At 42.5% G+C, this 23,435-nt stretch overlaps 1 protein-coding gene across 1 annotated transcript; it reads left to right on the top strand.

The window, feature by feature from the left end:
- The first annotated feature begins 10,761 nt into the window (after positions 1-10,761).
- Positions 10,762-21,803, top strand: SDCBP (syndecan binding protein). Its single transcript, XM_065751734.1, has 9 exons — positions 10,762-10,830; positions 14,115-14,180; positions 15,742-15,820; positions 17,848-17,948; positions 18,203-18,361; positions 18,880-19,055; positions 20,020-20,191; positions 20,712-20,803; positions 21,084-21,803. The coding sequence occupies exons 2-9, from the start codon at positions 14,130-14,132 to the stop codon at positions 21,136-21,138; spliced, it is 885 nt and encodes a 294-aa protein (XP_065607806.1). The 5' UTR covers positions 10,762-10,830; positions 14,115-14,129; the 3' UTR covers positions 21,139-21,803.
- Positions 21,804-23,435: the final 1,632 nt, after the last annotated feature.

Raw genomic sequence — 23,435 nt, 5'->3', positions numbered from 1 at the left:
TGGGCACCATCTATCCAGCCACTTTTGCTCTGATATTTGTTTTAATCAGTTATCACGAATCCTGGAGTTGTTCCACTACTCAAATAAAAAAAAATTGCCCAGGAATTTCATCTACTCATGTTGCATACTGCTCTGAATCCTATTTGCACACTTCTTACTCCCTGATTCCATACCTTTCCTGTTTAAAACTCAAAATCCTTTCAATTTCATAGCTCCCAAGCTTCAAGCCTTTCCCTCGCTCACTTCTATCATTATGAATTGAAAAGACTATAAACCAAGATGTACCCTTTGTGTCTGAACAGTATATATGCCAGTCTCCAGCACCTTGGCAACAGAACCTTCCCAAGTGACAGGATGGGGCACTCTATTGAAGAGTTGATTAAATTGTCCCTCAGGTATGACTTAATTTGTTAAGGGGGGAAGTGCATTCAAAAGGCTTAGCACAGAGAGATCCAGGAGAAGATCCCCAAAACAGATCTGCATGGGAGCAAAGCCACGAATTGCATTACTTTTAGTAGAGCAGCAGCAAGCAGCAGAATGTGTTTCAGCAGGAACATGAGGTACGTGTGTACAAAATGCTACAAAACATGAATAAAGAATCACAGTAGCTATGATAATTTCCTGGCTATTCATCCTTCAGTGTAACCACTAATAAGGACACCTTCCAGAACACATCCCCACTGTTCCGTGTGCTGTGGAAGCATATTCCTCACCTGAAGCCACTTCCAGAACAGCCAATGGTTGCTTGGAGAACAATGTGAGGGACACATCTTGCTAACTCAAAAGAAAAATGCCCTAGATGGCAGAAGGAAGGAAAGGAGTCAAGAAGACTTGAGTGGGAAAGAGGACTGGGTACAGTGCGAGACCTACTACAAAGTGCAAAGAGAGACTGGAGCAAAAAGTCTGCTAGCTCAGGGCTGGAGATCATCCAGGCCTGAAGTAACTGCTGGGGACATTCCAGCTGCCCAAAGGTCAGGACTAGGCGCATTCCTGGACATGCTCCTATTTGGTAGAGATTATGTCTGGCTTCTCCCTTGTCAGGCCATGGGGATTAGAAGAGCACTTCTGGTGCCCATAAAGGGTAAAAGGATAATCCAAGACAAGTGTAATAATCATTAAATGGAAATTTCCTCTTCTGTTTTGTCTGAAGTCTTCAAGAAAATTTAAGGAAAAACTAATGGAAGCTATGCTGCTTCTTATTTGAAACAAACAAGTACCATAATGAGAGTTGTTGGATGACCACTGGAAAAAAAAGGGTACAGCCATGTTATTTCTATCATGACGCTATTTTACCCGCAGAAGATTAAACTTTTTTCCCGTACAGTGAATGTTCAAACTTTGGCTTTCCCCTAGCACCTGACACTGAGCCAACAAGGAAGTAGATCAGTAGCACGTAGCGACGCCTCACCAGACATTTGGGGTCTAATATGTTCCTGAGAAAAACTCTTAGGTTTTACTCCTTTTTCAGCCTCACTCTTTTATCAGATCTTTTTGAGGTCCCTACAGCCATGTGACAAAACAGTAAGCCAGGGTCTGTCGTGTCAAGTATTGCACTGAAGGCATTGAGCTGCCTCATACTTGGAACTACTTGGTCTTGTGTCAAACTGAGGCAGGCAGTGAAGCAAATGTTTTGCAGCCTACTTTAAATAATTGCTTTTATTCTTTTTTTTTTTTTCCTCAGGAGAATTAAATGTCCTCCCTCTTTTCTATTTAAGAGACCATTAAGTTGATAAATCCCCTTACCCTTGATGAATCACTATTTTGCCCCTCTCGGGCCAATGACACCAACACAAATAAAGCACTGCTTATGCCTGTTTCGGTTGTTCAGCTTTCAGGACCAGAGGAAAACAATGGTGCATTTGATGGTAGTTAAAGGAAAATGGAAATCATTTTAACATCTGCCCACTGTGCACAGTGGCTCCCAGGAGCACCCCTGTCTGTCACCTCTGTTCCAGTCTGTGACGTAATTTTGATCATGGGCTCCATGAAGCAAACAGGCCCAGATTCACTTCTGGAGAGGAAATGCTATGATTCCTGAAGCCTAAGAAAGCTTCCTGGCTTACTCTTTGTACAGCTGCTTGGAAACAACTCGCTACCCATCCAACCAGCTTCATCTCTTACATTGCAGCTCTATGGTTTTCATTAGTCATGAGCCACACATGGTGTTTAAGTAGACAGTAATTGACAGGCCAAGCTGAGTTTAATTGCTTTTTTTTCAGGGTTGCTGTTGGCTTCATAACTCGGGAGTGCTGGAGCACAGAAGGGTGTGACTGAGTTACAGAAGGCTGCTGAGCGCAGTTGCCTCTAAATAGTGATGTTGTACACAGCTAACTAAAGCCTCCTTATTCGCTGGAAGTCAATAAGAGGTACACCCTGTTAAAAAAACAATTGACTTTTTTTTTCCCCTTGAGTGTGTTGCGAGATCTGGGTTAATAGTTTTCACCAGCAGATAGAAAATAAAGAAACTGCACAAAATGCAACACTGCAGCATAGTAGTGGTTCATAGAGCAGTGCAGGCTGGCACAATGGAGCCTGAAGATGCCATGACAGCAAGTACAGCTGCTCATGGTGCTAGAATATTACTAATAAATAATTAAATATCACCACCTACTGGTAAACTTCTTCGATTGGTGCTTGTATGCTGTGTTCTAGAGCAGACACCGGACTTTGCTAGTGTTTCCTGTTTCTATAAAACAAAAATGGTGTTCATTCTACATGCCTGCATATTTGTCTTAGTGTTTTTATATAATTCATTACATGCTGCGTAACAGCTCTGAAGTTCCCCAGGGCCAAAGGGTAAGCCTGGTTTTCTCGGGGTAACTGGGAATTTTGCTGTTGACTTCAACTGAATTAAGACTTTACTGTTCTTGCCATGAGTAGTAGCTCTTTTTAGAGAGAAATGCCAGCTGTCATCACATGGATCCTACAAGGAGAGTCTAGAAACTGAAAGTCCAGCATCAGTGTTGACCTGGCACGACTATCTTATGCCTAGAAACTATTTTTAATCATCAGTCCCTCTTCTGCAGCTCTCTGACTCTCACTTTGGAAAGCATAAGTAATGTTCTATGCATGGATGGGACAACAGTGGCTGCTGCATCTGCTAACAACAGCTGGCCCTGATCTCCCACCGTGGCATGCCATCACCAGCCTAACCTCACTGCAATTTTCCAGAGACCAACACTGGTTCCTGGATATGCTTAGGCAAAGAACTTTCCCCTTAGTTAAGGACGCCTTAACACCAGACAAGCTGTTACATTTTAGGCCTCACCTCCATTGCACTCCAGATTTTCTGTTCTCCCCTTCAGGAAAACTTAGCACTAGGAAACAGAATTACGGCACTTCTCAATCCCATCTTTCTCCACCATTTTAGAGCTCTGTTGTTAAGAGCAGAAACTGGCTGCTGTTACCAATGGATCATGCCAGAAATGTAGTAACTTCCTCAAAGAGGCTGGAACCCCAGAAGTAAATCCAGCAGATCCCAACCTGGACCTTGTGCTGATAGAAATGGTGGAAATCTTGTATACCTAAATAAGAATACAGCATCTAAAAATAAAAATAACAATAATAAAAAAAAAATGGAGTTTTAAACTGGAAGAGGGTAGATTTAGACTAGATGTTAGGAAGAAATTCTTTACTGTGAGGGTGGTGAGACTAATGCTGCTACAATATAATACTACAATTTAGCAACCATTATGATTGTTCAAAGGGAAGATTTTGCCTACACTGTAATCTCCCTTCTGCAAAATTTGAGTCATCTCAATCAAGAGAAGTACTGTGCTCAGATTTCCTTTACTTCTCATCCCTGCTGTGGTCTGTCTGAAAAGAGACAACTCTTGTACAACTCTTTTCTAATAGGATACCATTGTAATACCTTTGAACCTGTCATTTCTTTCATTATGAAGAACTACATGTGTACAATGTGTTGTACAATATATAGTATTTGCATTAGGATAGATTATAAAGTTGGACAGGTGTGGAAACCAAGTGATTTGCATCCTGTTTAAGGACAATTGCCCTGAACAGTTCAATAGCAATATGGATGGATGTTTCCTTTACTGAATAAGTTAATGTTTATATCTCAGAGCACCCTCTGAATGTGCTCATGTATCAAATGATGATAATAACAACTGCTTACACCATATCACTTCATTTTCTCTCTGGAATTTTCTTTGGCAATGTCAGTTTAAAATTTTGTAACCTTTCCCTCAAAAGATGCATCTTGCTGTACCACTGTTTTTTCTTTAGTATCAACCATCTCATTAAGAAATATCATCCTTTCTTTCATTTCTTCCATTTCGATGCATTTTAATAATATGCTGCATGCTGGCTTGACAGTTCTCCTTAAAATAGTAGAACTAATATAGGAAGTAGTACTAAACTTTAGTTTGCTGGTAAAAAAAAAAAAGAATATTAAGATGTAAGTAATTTTTTTTTTTTTGTTCTAGGTATCACAGAGAAGAAACAGAAAAGAAAGAGGGCAGATATGAAAGTGGGCTAAGTAGGGAAAGGAAATGAATACTGGATGCAAAATAAGCTACAAGGACCTTGTTACTACTTACCACTACCTTTTATTACAAGGCTTATTGTTACTCAACCAATGCAGCATCTTCCTAAAGCTATTTTTTTTCTTCCCAACTGGTCAGTTTATTTTAATCATTTGATAACAAAACACTAAACAGAGAGAAATCAAAGCTCAGATGCAATTACAAAAATAATACTAATGAAAAAAAAAAAACCAAAAAAGCATTGGAGAAAGGTAGGTGGGTAACAAGCCAGTAGAAAATGACTACAGTGCAACTGTTTTGAAGAACGTGACAAGCAATTCTGGGCTGGCCCAGCAGATGGAGCAGGGAGTTTAACAGCACTTTCATCCTGCTTTGCTTCCCTTCTGTTCTCTTTATTTCTCCTTCCCCTTCTTTAACAAACAGATAGAAAAACAAACAAGTGCACAGCTTTCCTGGCTCCCATATATTATTGTGGCTTACTACTTGCTCTTTTGCAACTTGTTGTGTATATTTATCTTCCAGAATTATCCAGCACTGGTGTAGCTCTTCATGTTCCCTACTCTATCAAACACAACTTGCTTTTACATCCCCAGTTAGAAGTCATGAAAACTGGGATGCTGAAAGATACTTAGCCATCCAATATCATGTCAGCAAAAACAAGTAGTGTGAAATAACAGGAGTGGATCTCTAGAGTCATCCAGTGCTGAAGACCTGATGTCTATCCTTACATAGATATATACTTTGTCCACCTTCACATCGCTCGTTGGCTAAATGGGCTGAGTGCTCATTAGCAGAAGAGACTGGATGCTGTTCTGTATTACCAAGGTTTACATTCATATCAATCAGAAAAAGAAACAAATGCCCTTTGTGAAATCCAGCTCTGCCTCACCAGAGGTAAATTCTCTTTGCACTCCTAATCCAAACAAAAATGCTAAAATAGTTATGCTAAAGTTTACACCCTCCCCCTTTCTACTTACATACCCAAGTAAGCTATTATAAATCCCTCCACTGTCAAAGAAATGATAAAAAGCCTTTAATTCTACTCAGTCTGAAGCAAGTCAATGCAAAGTGTCCAAACAAGCAAATAGGCTCATCCACCAATAGGAAAATGCCAAAACCATTCACCAATGTTGGTTACTGGTTTAGCAGACACCTTAAATGGAGACTGAATGACAGTAAGAGAGAATAGTTTTGCTGTTCCCCCATCCCCTCAAAGGCAGATATCTCAATGAAATATATTTGTTTCTAGCTTTAATAGGCTGGAAGGCAGCTGCAATGCTTTGGCAATGCAGTAGGAGAAGGCAGAGACTGGCTGGCCAATTTTGTAAAGCAGAGAGCAGGTATGTAAGAAAATAGTGAAAAATATGGACATCTGTGAGAAGTTACTTTGTGAGAATGATGGCATCTTCAGAACAATTATAGCAATTTTCATCTTCTCTGTATAAGTACTGATATCCCTCTGGATATGCGTCTGGTCCTGTATCTCAGCCTTTGACATTTCAACAAACCACGCATTGGTTGGCTACATGCTTGTTTTGCTCCTGAGTCTGCAGTGGTACCCTCCATTGCTGCAGTAAAGGAGGAAATTAAGAGGTCTCCCACCTTAATAGCAGGATGCTCTTTAAGAGATGGGAGCCAGCATGGGATCTGTAGTCAAAATGAGGACCCTTTATTTGGGCTGTAGCTGCTGATGTGAAGGGAGACAGGGGCCAGGAGGGAATTTATAGTTGGAAGCCATCGATGAGTTGCCCTTGATGGTGGCTCTCATGGCCATTCTGGCATTTGTGAAGTCTTCTATCAGTTTAAAAAATGGGGAAACTCAATTAACAACACAATCTAGAATGGGTCCTCAGCCTGGAAAGGGTGGGGGGGGTGACTGGTGGGTAGATAAAAGTTACCACCATATCTTTCCTTGGACAGTTACTCTTCTGTTTCAGGAGTCTCTATCACTTTTCCTTCATGTGTATATATAAACAGAAGGCTCATTCTCTGAGAGCATCCTTTGTGAGTTGCTGCTAGCCTGTATCCTAGGTATGGTATGGTAAATTTTGCCAAAAGTAGATTTGCACACATCTGTGCTTTAATGTAGACTCAAACTTTATTGGACTGTACAAAATGTGAAGCACTGGATGAAATGTGGGGTACTCTGTGACCAATCCACATTTTTCTCATAGAAGGACAAATGCAGGTGTCCTTCTCATACTAGAATTGCTTGAATATTTATTTTCCGCATCTCTACGTGCTACTCTCTGTTTTACAGTATTCATTGAAGGACATGATAGTGTTAATTTGAGTTTGTATATTGCAACAGAAATCTGCCAGTCACAGCTACAATCATTTTCTGTGATATATTTCTCATAGTGAAAGTTTTCATTTTTATTTTTATTTTGCTTGTCTACAAGAAGCTTTGGCAGTGAACCATGTCTTCATTGTGAAGAAGAAAGGAAAATAAAGACATGTAACAGGCATGATAAGAAAGCATCCTGAAAGCGTGAGGCTGCTCAACCATCCAGATGAGATTAAAAAGAGATTAATATGGAACAACATAAACAAGTTGCCTAAACCACAGCCCACTAGTTTTACATGTGAATCAGCCTTCTGGCCTGAGAAAATCAAATCGCAACTGAATGCAGATGGCTCATTTGAAAAAGTAATTAATCTGTAATTCTGATTTTTCTCTACCAGAATTGCAGTAATATTGTATTTACCCATCTCTGTCTATATGTTTTTATATATATTTAACCTATATAAGCACAAAAAATCCCAAAGATCTAACTATTATGGGTTTACTTCACAAATGGAAAAAAGAAAAACACAGAAGGAATATGGTAATACAGGAAGAAAAAAGTGATAGATGATGGATGACAGGTAAGTGCTACAGAGAACAGGAGGTTAAGAGAAAACATGAGGTAAAAGACAGGAACAGTGAAACAGCTGGAAAGTTTACAAGTGGGAACTGATGATTGCTTCTCCCAACAAATTAATAAGCATGAGCGCTCCAGAAGCCACATGGCTCTTACAAGACTCTAATCTTGTAAGTTAAGCAGGTTGTATGCAGTCAGACATACGGTGGCAGACTTCCAAAGAAAGCTGTGCTGCAGAAAGCATGTGACTTGCTGAGTCAGTGTTTGCTCCCCAGAAAAGAGAGGGCACTGTGCTGCCGGTACAGCTTCCCCTCAGATGAGACACACGCGAAGCGAGCATCCAACCACTTCGGGCAATTCCCACTCCCGGGGCTGCCTTCCAGGGGGAGCAAAACCTTACAGCTGTGACAGGTGAACCTTGTCAAAGGCATAAGTGTCACCGTTGGCTTCAGCTTTTCTTTGCCTGCTCTGCCTGCTGTCACCATTCCCACGACAAGAGAAGAACATCTGACTTCATCTTGGCCACCTCAGCTCACAGACTGGTGGCTAGTCAGATTTATCCTCAGCCTGTTTTAAGACAAAATGCCAGATTCCCATCCAGACAGCCATACTCCTGCTTCCTTGTGCCACCAGCACTTGTGCTATGTGCTAGCAGGTACAGTGTGCTCCCCACGACAAAGTTTGCCTCATCACTGCAGTGGTACTTCTCAGGTGGCAGCACTCAAAGTTATCTAAATGCCAGCTGTGCTTTCATTTTTGGCTGGCTCCAGTGTTTCTCTGCGACCCAAGAAGGGCAGAACACTGAGGTACTGCCCGCTAGGCTATGTTGTCTGCATATTTTGAAGGCAGACAGACGTGTCTGTAGTCCTCCAGTCTGGTGTCACGCTTCATCAAGACCACAGAATTTGACCAGAGGTGCCTAACTCAGAGACCAGGGCTCCTGCCTGAGCTAGACAACCTTTGATGTGAATGTACAACATATTCAGTTAGAGACACTGAAAGAAAGGAATAAAAGCATCTAATTCCTGAGCAAGCAGTGCTAACACTGAAATAGCTTTTACTGTAAAATTCTTCTTTCTGGCCTCTGCCTTCTTTCTGCCATGCCTGGCCTCTGCTCCTAGTCCTTAGAACACAGAAAAACAGATGTCAGCAAAGAGCTGTGGGGTTTATTTCAGCCCCTTTCAGGAAAGTCCCATCTGTGGCTTGGGTGTAGGAAAAGCACAGACCCTCCTGTCTGAGGCCTGCATCCACCGCTTCCCCAGGGCACCTTCCCATCCCCTCCCAGTCTCAGGGTCACCCATTAAGGAGCCTATGATCCACCCGACTGCTGCTCTGCCTGCTGCAGAGGTGGAGAGGTGTCTAATGAGTAGGGAGGAAGGATCATGGACAGAGAGGCACGTCTCCAGGACCCTGCACTGGATGAGTGCCGCCCCTTGCTCTCACGGAAGTGATAAACAAGCCCTCTCGCCAGGCTCTTCACAAGCAGCTGCTGTGTTTTCCTTGCTCTCCAGCTGCCCCACAGGAAACCCTGAAGGCTCATTTGGAGAAGTGTTGGGCACGCACAGCCCGGAGCAAGTGCAGGGAAGTATCCATTTAATAAACAATCCTCAGTACATGAAATAAAAGTTCATAGAACTGGAAGCTCATTATAATGCACTGTGAGCACACTGGAGTGAAGTGCCTTGATTCTCTGCCCATACCTTGGGAGTAAGGACAGAAAATAAATCGGTAATTGTTTGCACAGCACTCAGACACTGGAGTGTTACTTAGAAAAGACTGTGACAGCATTAGCATTTCCATCTTTACAGCAGAGTCTGAATAGCAGGCAGGAAATCAGGCATGAAACTGCAAACTGAGCAGTGGAAAATCATACATTCCCTGAGCGCTGTCTGGCTGCGAGACAGTGAGGGACAATGGGAATGATATGTCACGCCACCCACTGAAGGTGGCTTGGGAGTCAAAAACAAAGTGACCTCAGCAGTTCTAATTCCTGCAGTTTCTAATGTTAAGCACTTTAACTTGGTGAATTTCCCGTGGTGTAATTTATCCTACAAAGAAATTAATGCTGAAATTCTTGTTTCTCTATACAAAAGTTCTTCTTTGAGAAGCCTAGAGGTGAACTGGTACAGCTCAGTGTGACGCGGAAGTTACGTATGTTGGTTTGGGGCTGATATGTTCAAGAAGTACAAACAACACGTCACAATACTCCTAACTCATTACATGCAGCTTGGAGCAGGGCCAGGTAATACTCTCACATCTACCCTGGGAACAGAACCACTCCAGAGCAATTATTCCTCCTCCAGTAATGACAAGGTGCTGCTTGCACAACTTGTACATGCTTTCAGTGATCAGCTGTCATGTTTCACTGTTGAACGGGTGGAGAATTTCCTTGCAAACAAAAGCACAGTTTGTTCCCAGCTCCAAAAGAAAAATAGGAATTTTGAGGTAACTACCATGCATTAAGATTTTTGCAGCTGCAGAGACTGATGACAATCAGTAGGTGGCTTCCATTGTTCTTTAAAAGTTGGCACACAACTGGGAAAAAGGAAAAAAAATCAAGAAAGAAGTAGTATTATCACGCTATTGCCCGTGGGTGTTCTAATTTCAGCTTTTCAGCCTTTCCATCATCAGACCAATGAGTAGAGCTACACCACTAGGATGCCTGCTATCCCCCGTGGCACTACCATGGTCTTGGGTACTCCAGGGTGAATACTGGGCTTCACTGCAAGGGGCTCATTGCAGGACAGAACACTACACTCCCTTCTGAGGTGTATATTACAAACCTTTCACCACACTTCTGTGAAAATTCACTTTTGACTACACAGAAAATTAAGCACTACAAAAGCAGTAATCTTCTGTTATTATTTATCCAGAAGTAGATACTCTCCATTTCCTCCTCTCTGCTCAGAAAGCACCACCACAGGATTTTTGAGAACGTATACCCCCAGTTCCAAACTGCACTTCATGTTTAGTGACCTGTAGCTGTGTGACTCAGTAGCCAGTGGCTCAGATGTCCACAAAAGAGTCACAGAATCGTAGGGGTTGGAAGGGACCTCAACAGATGCATCGAGACCCCCCTGCCAAAGCAGGTTCCCTACAGCAGAACCTGTCGTCCACCAGGACACTCAGGTCCCTCTCTGCAGAGCTCCTCTCCAGCAGCTCATCCCCCAGCTTGTCTCCAGAGAGTTCAGCGCTGCCTTCCCCTCGTGGGGGAGATACGAGGGCAGGAAAAAGAACAACGGTCAGGAGTGAGGCGTGCCTTGCAGCGAGCTGGATCCCCTCTTCATGGAGTCATCCCACCCACAGCAAGGAGCCCTCATCCTCGGCCCCGGCGGTTCCGCCCCCCCTGCCGGCAGCGCCCCCGCTTTCGGAGCATGCGCAGAACCGCGCTTGCTCCCCTCATAGCGGCGCCGCTGGGAACTGGGTGAGCCGTCGTTTTTCCGTGTGCTGACCGACCGGAGGTACGAGGTGGTTTTTTTCCCCCGTGCTCCTCTTTGTGAGCCCGGAGTGGGGGAAGCGCGGAAAGACCGCGGTGGGACGGGCAGGGGGCTCGGGCGGGAGGAAAAGCTGCGGGGTGGGCCGGCCTTGCCCACGGAGCAGCCATTTCGTGGGGCTGCGACGCTGAGAGCCCCTCCTGAGGGCTCCTCCGGGCACCGCGGCGGAGCGGGGAAATGAGCGCCGTGTGCTTTGGGGTCCTCTTTGGGCTCGGGGTTCGCGGGGCACTGCTGCGGGTCCCTTGTGTAAGGACTCCGCTTCCCGCTCTGCAGCCCCGTGCCTCTGCCAGGGCTTGGGCGTTTGTCCGAAGCCGGACGTGGAACGGATGTATTGTGCCTTTGTGGGCGGGTGAGCCCTTCCTCAGGTCTGAAATGGAGGCAGCACCTTCCCGAGCTTTCCTCGGCAACGCTCGGTGGTATCGGCAGGAAAACATCGGGTGATTACGGAGGTTACAGCTTGCAAAGCAGCTGCTGCCTTCCTGTTGTCTCAGCCTGACCTTCGGGAAGTCACTCCTAAAGTTTGGAGAGAGAGCTTAACCTCACAGCTTTCGAGCTGTTCTGGAAGCCGGAGTTCCTACTTTAGTGGTTGTTTTGTGGCTTGCTGTGTGAGCCGCAGGCACAGGTCACCTTTACTTCGGGTAATACTGTCTGCTGCTGCTTTCAAGTGTCCCAGGCCAGACATCAGCTAGGTCTCAGTCCGTGTTCACCTCTGCTGTTTCCAGCCCGACAAATGTGTCGGGCAGCCCATCAACCTCCAGCCAAACCTGCGTGTTGTCAGACCACTCCTACCTACTGGACTCCCTGCTACACAAGGCGTCACGAGTGCTGCCTGCCTGTTGGTTGGGTGCTGCCCTTGGTCAACAGGATTTGCTTGGCCAGGCAATTAATATTGTAATATTAATTGCCTGGATAATACTTGGAAACAGGGATATCTTTCCTTTTTGCTTTTGTGCATGAAATCCTCAGCTTATACATGTATTCTTCATGTGATGTAGGAACCTGTAGACAACCAGAAAACAGTTCTGCTGCCAGTGTAGGCTCCCGAGGGAGGACAGGAGGGGAGCAGCTCCCTCTGTGTGGTAACGGCTCCCCAGCTCCTGTCTGAAGCCATTCCAACGTCTGCCCAGGCTTTGTCTTCAGGCTTGTTTATGCTGTGAATCATGGATGGATTCTTCCTGAGGTTCCTGGCGGTCCCTGATGATGATGATAGCTGCTAAACGGTCATGTTTTGAACTAAATACAGTACTTTGGGGCATCTCATGTTGCCTCAGGAGATGTTAGGTGCATACAGAAGTGTCAGAGCTGTCTGTGTGGAAGTTGAAAATGCTCCTTTTTTCTAAGAGCAGTGAAGCTGGTATGTGAGCAAACGAGAATGCAGTTAGTGGTGACCGTTATTCCAGTTATTTATTGGAAAGCCAAAAATAGCATCCAGTGAGATTTTTGAGCTGGAAGCCAGCAGGGCAACTCTTTGGGAGCTGTGACACACCCTTGGGTTTGCAAGCTTCCAGCCAGGAAGGGAGGTGGCCTGGGTGGTGGTGAAGTGGCAGGGCAAACTGCTGGAGGGGTTTCTTTGGTGATTGGGCAATCAGTACTGCTGGTGCTCCTCTACGGAAAACACTGTACTCCTGGTCACTAAGTAGAAAAAGTTTGAGATGGCAGTCTGTGGTGAGTGTTACTGGTGATCACGGTGCCAGGTGAGAGCAGACTGTGGGGCAGGGGAGTGAAACTGGGTGACCTTTGATATCCCTTTGAATCTAAGTCACTCTCTGCTCGGTGGCTGGGGGCTGCTCACCTGAGCAAGCGCTTTGCTTGCATTTGCTGTTACCCATTTTGGTTGAGCAAAAGCACTTGCACTGATGACGTTCAGGTCAGTGCTGCCCTAAAATGAAATTTTAAACCAGTGTTAAATGTCTGTTTAATTTTTAATGTTTCTGGGCCTCAGCTATATTTGGTTTGCTCACAATGACCTGACAAAAAAAAATATATCAGTTGCAAGTAATAATGAACACGTTGCCAGTTCTGTTGGGGTAGTTCAGATCTTTGTCACACTTCGGGCTCCCTTTGGAAATGTTAATCGTAGTGTGACATGATACTTGAGCTGCCGGGCGCTCTGCTGAACAAGTAGAAAAGCTGTTGATGACATTAATGTGATGTGAAGAGACATCTATTGTGTTACTGCAGCATGATGTTAGGCATCAGCTTTTTTTAAATCAACTTAGTATCTTCTTGTAAAGAAGCAGCAGCTCAAGGGTTTATGTAGTGGTCACTTTCAGTCTTGCACAAATTAGGACCTCTAAACCAATTTTGGATGTGAGAATTAATCTCCCAGCCGAAAGCTTTTCATAGTGCCTCTGTTAACTGTATTAATGTTTGTGCCACGTCTTAACTTGCAAAGCTTTATCATGTTCTTGTTTTCAGTTTCCATCCTTTCCTTTGCTCAGTTAATGTTCACGTATTCTGGGGTGAAATATCTTAACTACTCTTGTGAAGTTCTGTTGACCTCAGTGAGAATTTGGGCTAAGGATTTCTCAAAAATGGAATTTTCTAAAGCCTCTGTGGCTCAGATGTAGCAGAGCTGCGTGCCTTGCAGGATCACATGAAGTGTTACTTCCTGTTACGCTGTCACAGGGCTCTCTTCTCATCACATGAGGGAGGCAGGCTGAGTTCTGTGGATTTTGAAACTCACCACAGTCTAGGTCTGGCTGGTTCATGGTCTGTTGCTTCTCTTTGCTGTGTTTAATATGGTCCAAATGGGCACAGGAAGCTAGTTCTCTTGAGTGACTTTAGGGGAATGTCAGAAATGACGAAAGCTTCTAGAATGTCAGAAATGATGAAAGCTCCTAGATAGCGTGAAAACTTCTGAACTATTTTCCTCAGTTGCATATGAGCTTCTGTCCTACTTGGGAGATGGAACATAATGAGGTTTCCATCTTAATCCCCATCATTATTGCAATACTTCCTGTGAAGCTGTTCTCTGTGCAGGCTTTCTTATAGCTGAAACCTGAACTTTGACAGCACTAAGCAGAGTAAGCAAAGCTTATTATACATGGGCTCTTAATGATAATCGATTAAATGGCTAGCCTTAATGAAATTTGTCTTTAGTGCAGTGTATCTGTAATGTTGAGATTTGCAGGTCATAACTTGTTTATTTAGTGCTTTCTCTGTTTTCACTTTCATTTCTGTTTTAAGCTGTAATGCTAGAGAAGTATCTGATCACTAACCCTTTCCTTTCTTTTCTTCCTCCAACCCAGTGAGGCTGCATCAACATGTCTCTCTATCCTTCCCTGGAAGATCTGAAGGTGGACAAAGTTATTCAGGTATAATAAAAGAAAAAAAAAAATTTGTAGAAGTAGTTTTGGTAACAGTAATGCTCCCATTGTTATTTAAGACAGGGAAGGGAAGCGTTTTTACTAGATTTCTGCTTTTACCATTACTGAAAGGGAAAAGAAAAGGTAGAGTGCTTCAGTCTCACCTGCATTTCTCTGTGTGGAGCAGGACCTTTGGAACTGTAGGTGCTGCATTGGGATTTCTTTGTTCTACCTTATGTGCCCCACGTTATTCTTAGGTGAATATATAGTCAGGTAACAGCGGACTTTGATTTAAAAACCAACCCCAGCCCTGCCTGGGGCTGATTATATGCTCCTTCAGCCTTTTAAAGACCAACTGCCAGTGTTTGTGCTATAGCTAAAAATTCTTTACTACTTTTGTGATCAGTGAGGTAATGGAAGTAGGGTATGTTGAGTACTGAAAGATGCACTGTGTCCACAACAAATCAGTATGATTAAAATGAGAACTGTTTTTTTTTTTTTTTGGAGGTGGGGTGTGGGGAGAGGGAGAGGAAAATTCTAAAAAAAAAATAAAAAACAAACACTAACTTGTTCTTACTGTACAGTGTTTGAGGCTTTTCTTCTATGCACTTTTGGTAATGGTAAATAATGAGTCACTTTTGCTCTGAAACTTCTTAAATGTGACTTCCTGGAGAGAAGAGGACTATGAAGTCTTCTATTTTTAAGCATTATTTCCTTAAAAAAACATTCAGTAATTCAGTCATCATGTTGAACTTGATGATTTGTGTGTCCTGTTTGCCGTTATATTTCACTATTCTGAAACTTAACCATACTTTTAACATCAGTAGCAATATTGTTTCTGTCCTGCTTAATAGATCTCTGTAAGGTAATGGTTTTGACTCATTGGGGATGTTCAAGGCTAAGAATAGCAGCTCAGGTGCTGTGAGAAGAAAGGGAATTGGTGTACTTTACAGCAGTCTCTTCTATTTGTAAGCTGGTAAGCAGTATGGAAACTAATAGCATGTTCACATGAAGTTGTGTATTTGGGAACTCTCGTAAGAAAAATAATTTTGCACTGTAATGTCTTTCAGAAGATAATTAAAACAGTAGCACTGAATTGTATGGCGCTTTACTTGCAACCTGCAAGGATCTGTGGCAGAGCCCATGAATAATACTTCTAAATGGTGAAGAGGTAGAACTGCTGGTGTCTACCTGAAAAAACAGCTGTACTTTTATATGGTACTGGGTATACTTTAAACTTGAAGTTTTAAGCTTTGTCAGCCAAGCTTAATGCATTTTTTGAAGATTGTAGATTCTCTGACTTGCTTAATGACAAAACCAGGACTGAGGCTGATGGTGAAGCCTTCTTATGTTATTAGGGTAGCTCTGTCCTTGAGAAGTCTATCAGTTGTTGCTGAAGTAGTTTGATAATGCTGCTGCATATTGCACTAAATACTTCAAAGAAAACGATTGACTCTGCTTCAAGGTGAATGGTATTTATTTTTTATATGCTAATCCCGCTGGCTGTGTAACAAAGATGTCTTACACGAGAAAGATCTATGATAACATATGTGAGTTTCCTTGCTTTTAGGCTCAGACTGCCTTTTCTTCAAATCCAGCTAATCCAGCCATCTTGTCTGAAGCTTCTGCTCCTATTCCTCATGATGGAGGTAAGGTCATGCTAATGTTGGTACCATTTGAGCTCTCCTTAACTCTTACCTCAGCCACTTGTGTATACTTATCACATGTGTTTGTAAACTTCAGACAGCAGCATGAATCTGAGCATCTTCCCTCTGGAGCGTATGAACTTGCTTGGAAATGAAGAAGCACAAATCTCTGTTAATAGAGAGTTACCCAGGAAAATGGAACTTCATTGTTACCATGCTAGTATTTTGGAAAATGCAACAGACCTAAAACTGTCTGACTCATTTCTCATTTTTATCCCCATGCTCATGTGTACCTGCAATGATGCACTGGTAGGACTGAAAATCTGTAACCAGTGTGAGCAGCTGCAGTACTGGAACAGCTGTCAAGGATGCTGGTAGAGCAGCTACTGAAGCTTGGTGGATGTACTTTTGTCTCCAGTTCTGTTCTTGGAGCTGGCATGACCAAAATGACTTTAAGGCTGGAATTTATCTAGTTCATCAGAGACCCACCTTAAATCTGGGAAGCTGAATCAGACCAGAAAGAATCAAAGATCTTAACCTGAGCTAACATCACCATACCAGATACAAGTTTGCTTCATTGGTACCTTTTTAGTAGCATTCTTCCTGCTGCCTAGGGTTTGTGTTCTGTAACTTTTGTAACTTTAGTATTACTGACCAAGTGACATATTTTGACATCTGCAAATTCCTCTGATGTTGTGTATGGCTGAAAAATGATTATAGGTTCATAGGTTCATAAGGTTGGAAAGGACCTACAAGATCATCTAGTCCAACCATCCTCCTATCACTATCCCTACCCAACTACTAAATCAAATCCCTTAGCACCTCATCTAAACGTTTCTTGAACAGATTAATTGCTTATTAGGTGACAGATTAGATTGTGTTGAGGCATATTGACAATTTCTAGGACATGGTAAGCCCACAGGGACTCCCTCCTCCCTGTTGGAGGCATGAGTATACATTATCAAGAACTGTTGGATGCTTTGTGCTGTTTGGAGTACTCTCTTATTTTGAGTTGGAATGTAACACAGCCAGCAAGATGCATTCTGCAGTACTATCTTTTGATAAGAACAAAAAAGAAAAATATTGTTGCCAAAATCGTGTACAGTTTTAATTCCTGTGGGCTTGAAATGCAAGCAGAAGGCGGCCACAGAAGAAACAGTCATTGAAGGCGTGCTGATAGGTATCACTAAACCAATTTTGAAATAGTTGATTTTTTTTTCTCATGTGAAACAGGTTGTGACCTTGACAACTGAAAGTACTTCTGTCCCTGAATGTCTTGGTTTGTTAAGAATACGTTGTAATGGCCTTTGAGTTCCTTTACAGGAAAAGTAGTTGTCAGTTTCTGGTTAAATGGTAGGTTCTTCAAGTAGTTGTTCTTGTACATTACCTGTAAATGAACACTGGAAACCTAATTGATGTGCATTGATGAGCCTGCTTGCTTTCATAGCTGCCCCTTATAGCATTTTGCTCTCCTAAAAGCCTTTTCTGTCACCACTTGTTTGGTCAGAAGGGCAAGTGGATTTGTAAGAGTTTTTGTAACTGCTGCTTGTCAGATGGGACTATTTAATTATCTGTGGAACGTCAAGAGCAGCATCAAGCTTATTTCTGGAGTAGTTTGACTCAAGATCTAACAAATCTGTGTGACTTCCTTATTTTTTTCCCATTTCCTGCTACTTGCTTCTCTCAGAACAAGAATGTGCTGCTGGATATGTCAGAGTCTGTAGTTCTGTCTGTTGGTGTGAGCAGCGTGACTAAAACATCTGGAACTATGAGAAAATGGCAACAACTTGCTCATGAAGAACTTTATACTCAACTTTATTCCTTAATGTGACTTTTTAGGGGAGAGCTTCTTAAGACAAATGCTGTGTGTTTGGTACCTGCTGTTTCCATGTGTTCACTTCAATCTTCCATTGTAATTCTCAAAGGAAATATGTTACAGTATTGCAAGGTTTAAGTTAATACACATATGAATAGTATGCTGCTCTGTTAAACTGCCAAGTACATTAATTTGCATGTTTTTCCTCACGTAGGTTTGTACCCCAGATTGTATCCAGAACTCTCTCAGTACATGGGTCTGAGTCTCAATGAAGAAGAGGTGCAGAGAAACTTGCCAGTTGCTCAGCCGCAAGGTGTAGGTACCAGTCAAGCATGTTCCAGAAACCACAAATATAAAGACTAAATGTTTGTCTAGCATTCTAGGTAGTGGATTATGGTGTGTCAGATGTAATTGATTAATGCTACTTTTTAAGAAAAAGCCTTTTTTTTCCTCTAGTTTTAAACTGTGCAGTGTATTTCCAGTTCAGAGGGAGGAGCTGATGTTGTGATGTGATAATTTTTTAATCACTCAATATAAACTAAGTTGTTTGGCTATTTTGTTTTAATCAGCAACTGGTAACGCGGCCCCCTGCTAATTACATGGTAGCTCCAGTGACTGGGAACGATATCGGAATCCGCAGAGCAGAAATTAAGCAAGGCATCCGGGAAACAATTTTGTGTAAAGATCAAGATGGAAAAATTGGACTTCGCCTTAAGTCTGTTGACAATGTAAGTATAGCAGCCTGCTTTTGCCAGGAGAAATCCTGCTGCTGGATTAAATTGGTAGTTAAACTAGTATGTATATGGTCACAAAAATGTCTCGTGTATAATGCTCCCTTATATGTTATCAGATTTTGATGGTTCTTCATTAGCTCAGAAACTTGAGCATGGACTAGGGTCTAAATTCATAGCAGCAATATATTTTCATGTTTTACAACACCTGAAGAATGTCTGATTCTTCACTTTGTGTCCTTGCAGAGCTGCTGTGAGTACTAGCAGTTCAAGATAACTTAATATTGTGGAAAATCTAGGAGGTAACAGTTGAAAGCTGAAGACTAACGAGGTCGAGTAAGGAGGAAAACTATGTTGTGGAGCTCCTAGTGCTGCTGATCCATTTTTCAAACTACATGTAGATCTTGTGCAGGAATTCTTAGTCAGATATGCAGGAAGGTAGCTTGAAATTTGCCTAGTCTGTATGACGAGTTGCTCAGATGTTTTTTCTTCCACCCTGCCCCTTTCTTTTGCAGGGAATATTTGTCCAATTAGTGCAGGCAAACTCTCCAGCATCTCTAGCTGGCCTGCGGTTTGGGGACCAAGTTCTGCAGATCAATGGTGAAAACTGTGCAGGATGGAGTTCTGATAAAGCACATAAGGTTCTGAAACAGGCTTCTGGGGAGAGGATTTCAATGATCATTCGGGACAGGTAAGGCTAACTGCAGGTACTCCAAGATGGATAACAACCATCCCTAATTCTGTGGGGCTTGGCTCTCCTCTTGCTTGAGAAGCATTGCAAGCATAGTATGCAGACAGATTCTCCTATATCCATATAAATATCTAAAAGTGTTCCCTTTTATGGAAAATAGTTGCTATTATTATTTGTACTAACTTGTGAAGTTGCATTGCACACCTCATCTTGGTGTGATGAGCCCTGATGGCTTCAAGGTAAATTGATGAGTGCTAGCACCAGTTTAAATTCTGAATTCACACATTCTCTGCTTTTTTCACACAGCTTCACTTGTGCTTCTGATAATTGAAGAAGCAATAAAATACAACACTGAAGTACTCACTGTATTTATGTGTTTAAAACTTTAATTTGCATTTTTATTTAGCATCAAGATTTCCTTCTGAATTTTGTTGCATACCTTTGAATTCATGACATGTTTGTTTGGTAAAATGGTGCAGGTTTTCTAATTGGTATTAGATACTGTATGGCGATGATTTAGCAGAGGGTGGTTAGAGTTAGGGTAGTATGGTTAGGTCGTGGTTGGACTTGAGGATCTTTGGGGTCTTTTCCAACCTGAGTGATTCTGTGTAGTCATGATGGGAAGGATTCAGTGTGGAGCCCATAGGCTGAGAAGGTATATCATATGCAGTGTGAGTAAGCAGGTCTTCAGAAGCTTTTTAAGTGCTGTTTTAAGAAGGAAGGTTGTCCCCAGTGGTGGTGTAAGACTTCTGTTGTGTTATACTGAAATAGTGGTAGATTTCCCTGCTGTGTCCCTCATTCTGTGAACAGCTGCTAAACCCTACTGCTTTTCGTTGTATTTGAAGAAACCTGTACTTCAGCTATATGAACTTCTTGCAAATAGCAGGAATTGAAATAGTGTGGCTCTTCCTGTGGCTTAGCAGACTGAAAATGTGTTTCTGCCTCCTACAATTCCTTCTTACAGGCCTTTTGAACGTATTATTACTATGCATAAGGACAGCACGGGGCACGTTGGTTTCATATTCAAGAATGGAAAAATAACCTCAATAGTGAAGGACAGCTCTGCTGCAAGAAACGGACTTCTTACAGAGCACAACATCTGTGAGATTAATGGCCAGAATGTAATTGGACTGAAGGTAAAATAAGTACTGCATGGTTGATGTGGGAGCACATATATTTCTGTGCAGTAACTGTTTTGTGGAGTGAAAAGGGTATATATTCTTAAGTGTTTATAAAACAATTGAGTAATGAAGTAACCTGATTCATAAATTGATGGGAAACACCCTTGTTTTGCAGCTTCTTTGCTGTTTAATATCTGTAAATGGGGAAACCCTTCTTCCTCTCTGCATCTACCTGTTAGGCTGAACCCTCTATTGTTAATTTTTAACTGTACTGGCAAAGCATAAGGAATGTTCCCTCTGCCAACCTGTGTCAAGTTGCAGAAGGGTGTCTGTATTCCTTCCCAGGCAGTTCCTGTAAGGAGTAACTCCAGAGATGCTTATTGATTAGCACTGTGGGTTGGTGATAAGCCCTGAAGGATAAAACCCTAAAGCAGGGAGCCGTGCATCTCTCAGTGTGTCTGAAAGGAGCTCTTGAACTCTATTTTATGAGCGATGTCCCTCAACATGACTAACATAATTTCTTGTTCAACAACAGGACCCTCAGATTGCAGACATCTTGGCAACAGCTGGAAATGTAGTGACAGTTACCATCATGCCTTCAAGTATTTATGAGTATATCATAAAGAGGTAGGTAACAGCCAAACAAAGCACCCCCAGTGTTAATGATACTCAAGTTGACAACTACCAGCTTTTGCAGGTTAAATAGAATGTAATTCGGTCTTGTCATTGGGGCATGTCTTTTGCGTATGCAGTTCAGCAGTTTCTCTTCAATGATGTGTCTGTCAAAAACAGTGGTGTGAGAGGTCAGTATTTTTAATTAGACATTGCAGTGACGAAGGTACAGCAATCAGCCTTCTAGGCTTCAGCATCTGTCTTGCACAACTGAGCACCTTTTCCTTTTCTTTAGGATGGCAACTAGCATCATGAAAAGCCTGATGGATCACTCTGTTCCTGAAGTCTAAACTTCCATCGTGCATGTGTGCGTACACATCTAATGAGAATTCCGCTAAACTTGGCCTCTTCTACTCAGTGATTTCTTTCTTCTGCACATGAGCCTTCCTGGAGGCCACGAGAAGTTATGCTGTGTCAAGCACTTGCATCTGTCATGGCTGGGAATGTTACAGTTCAGCATATCTCGTTCATTCGCAAACTGTAAAACTTGTAGCCTTATATGCTTGACAAATGTGAAATTCCAGTTACGTTAGGACTTCTTTTCATAGGTCTCTTCTTCAGTTTACTACTCTGATAAGCCATGCAACTGAAGGAGCCAGATATAACCTGCAAAGTTAAGTGTTGTTAACTCGGGCAATGCTCTGCTTTGTACACTTAAGAAAAAAAAGTATTTTTACTGCTTTCTGTTTGCAATAGTAGATTTGAAATAGCACATTAGAAGTATGGCTAGTAGTAGTTTATTTTTTGTTCTAGTAAATCCTGTTTACACAAGAATGCCAGCTAGGCTGAATGTAGCTGAAGGCATCACTCACTAAGTATAATGAGAAGTAGTGTACAGGTAATCAAATCTTTTTATTACTTGTTCTACAAATTGTAACTAATATGCTTCTCTCTCGCCTTAACCAAGTTCTTAAGGATTCAGAAGTAATGAAAATAAACGACCAAAACTTGAGAATGGTGTGTGCGTGTACTTCAGGAGGTGAGCTCAGGCAGGCTTCATTCACTGCTCAGTTTCAGCTGAAAGCAAAGACAGGGTAGGAAATAAGCTTAGTTCAGAACTTCACTGCCAGCAGTGTTGAAATACCTCCAGTGTGGATCTGAAGTGTTTACACAATTCATGTTTATTTTCTACCCTGTTTAACATGTAGGATAGAAATTCCTGTTCAGCAGGAGTACTCATTGTGTACTTAGTGCTACACAGTGTTCTAAGCTGTGTGCAGCTCACTAGGCATACTGGGTCTGGTGGAGGTGTGGTTAACTTGCTTTGAAACAGCCCCAGGTACTGCTGGGGTCTAGGTTTAAGCGTTGATACCCTGTGTGTTTGAACAGTGCACTGTACTGAGGCCTTTTGTTTTTCACTCTGCCCCATGCTCCTGAAGTGTGCTCCTAAAGCATACTGGGTGGGGGGGGAAGCAGGAAGCTTGAAGGGACGAGGATGGGGTTTCTGACCTGAACTGACCTAAGAGGAATCCTGCACTGTTCAACATCTGCTTAGCAGTAAAACTTCTGATGTGCTGCTTGGAGCCAACCTGGGCCTTGATCTGCTGGTAAGTAGTGGTGATTGCCTTTACATCACCTCCTTTTTATATTCATTTCCCCATCTCTGTAAACTCAAGCAACATTCATCTAGCTTTCCCTCCTCCATTTCCAATCCATCCTGCTCTGTGGTAGGTGACAAACTTGTTGGGGGCACAGCTGATGGGTGGGGGCCTGTGAGAGTAGGCCATAGGCACACATTGAACCGGGTCTTTAAATGTTCTGAAGTTAAATGCCAGGTTTAGTGCTTTGTTTCCTTATCTAATTTGCATAAACTTCAGCCTGTCTTTCTTGGTTTGTTAGTAGCATGAAGTCAGAGCAAGTATCTTATTTTGGAATAGGTATTAATGAGTATAAGATGGATGTGGGAGATAATAAAGATCTTCACTCCAAATGAACCTAGAACCGTAAGTGGTTTGGGAACATGACATCTTGCTTGTTTGCCCATCTGACTGAAGAAATACTTTGTAAGGGGAATGCAAAACATGCTTTCAAGAAAGCAAACAGTTCACAGCCTGACACATAGTACAGCCTATGGGGCCATTGTATTAGCACATGTAAGTTGCTGTGGGTTTTCCCATTTGCAGAAGCAATGGTTGGAGTAGAGCTGGGAACTTCAGTAATGTCTGTGAGTCACAGGTGAGCTCTTACTGGCACTGACTAATGATTTTACACTGTGGGTTATGATTCAATCTTCTCAGGGTAGGACCTGTGGCTAGCAGCAGCAATCTTAAGGTTCCTTGGCACAGCAGTTTGGTGCAGTAGAAAACCTCTGGAACCGAAGATGATGAGTAAGTGGATACATCTCCTTTAATTTATTTTCAGCTGTCTAAAGATGGATAGAACAAACCTGCACACAAGCAAAAAACCTTAATGTGCTGTGTAGAGGACCCTCTGGTGATAAAGGAGCCTGAAACTTGAATAAGATAAGAAGGGTGTGGGGAAAGAAGGGGGATGATTATTGCTTAACCCAGTGGGCCAGGGAAGAGAGAGTAGGTAAGAGGTAAACAAGCAAAGACAGGGGCAACTGAGGCAAAGCTTTTTACATACT

The sequence above is a fragment of the Cyrtonyx montezumae genome, unplaced genomic scaffold (genome assembly GCF_038088225.1).
Source record: "Cyrtonyx montezumae isolate F1298 unplaced genomic scaffold, pur_monq_1.0 scaffold_8, whole genome shotgun sequence".
Lineage (NCBI taxonomy): Eukaryota > Metazoa > Chordata > Aves > Galliformes > Odontophoridae > Cyrtonyx > Cyrtonyx montezumae.
This window is presented reverse-complemented; position numbering and strand designations above follow the sequence as displayed.

Coding starts and splice junctions, on each gene's coding strand:
- SDCBP (XM_065751734.1), top strand. CDS start 14,130: ATGTCTCTCTATCCTTCCCTGGAAGATCTGAAGGTGGACAAAGTTATT. Junction 14,181..15,741: donor AGGTGGACAAAGTTATTCAG/GTATAATAAAAG, acceptor CCTTGCTTTTAG/GCTCAGACTGCCTTTTCTTC. Junction 20,804..21,083: donor TATGAGTATATCATAAAGAG/GTAGGTAACAGC, acceptor CCTTTTCTTTAG/GATGGCAACTAGCATCATGA.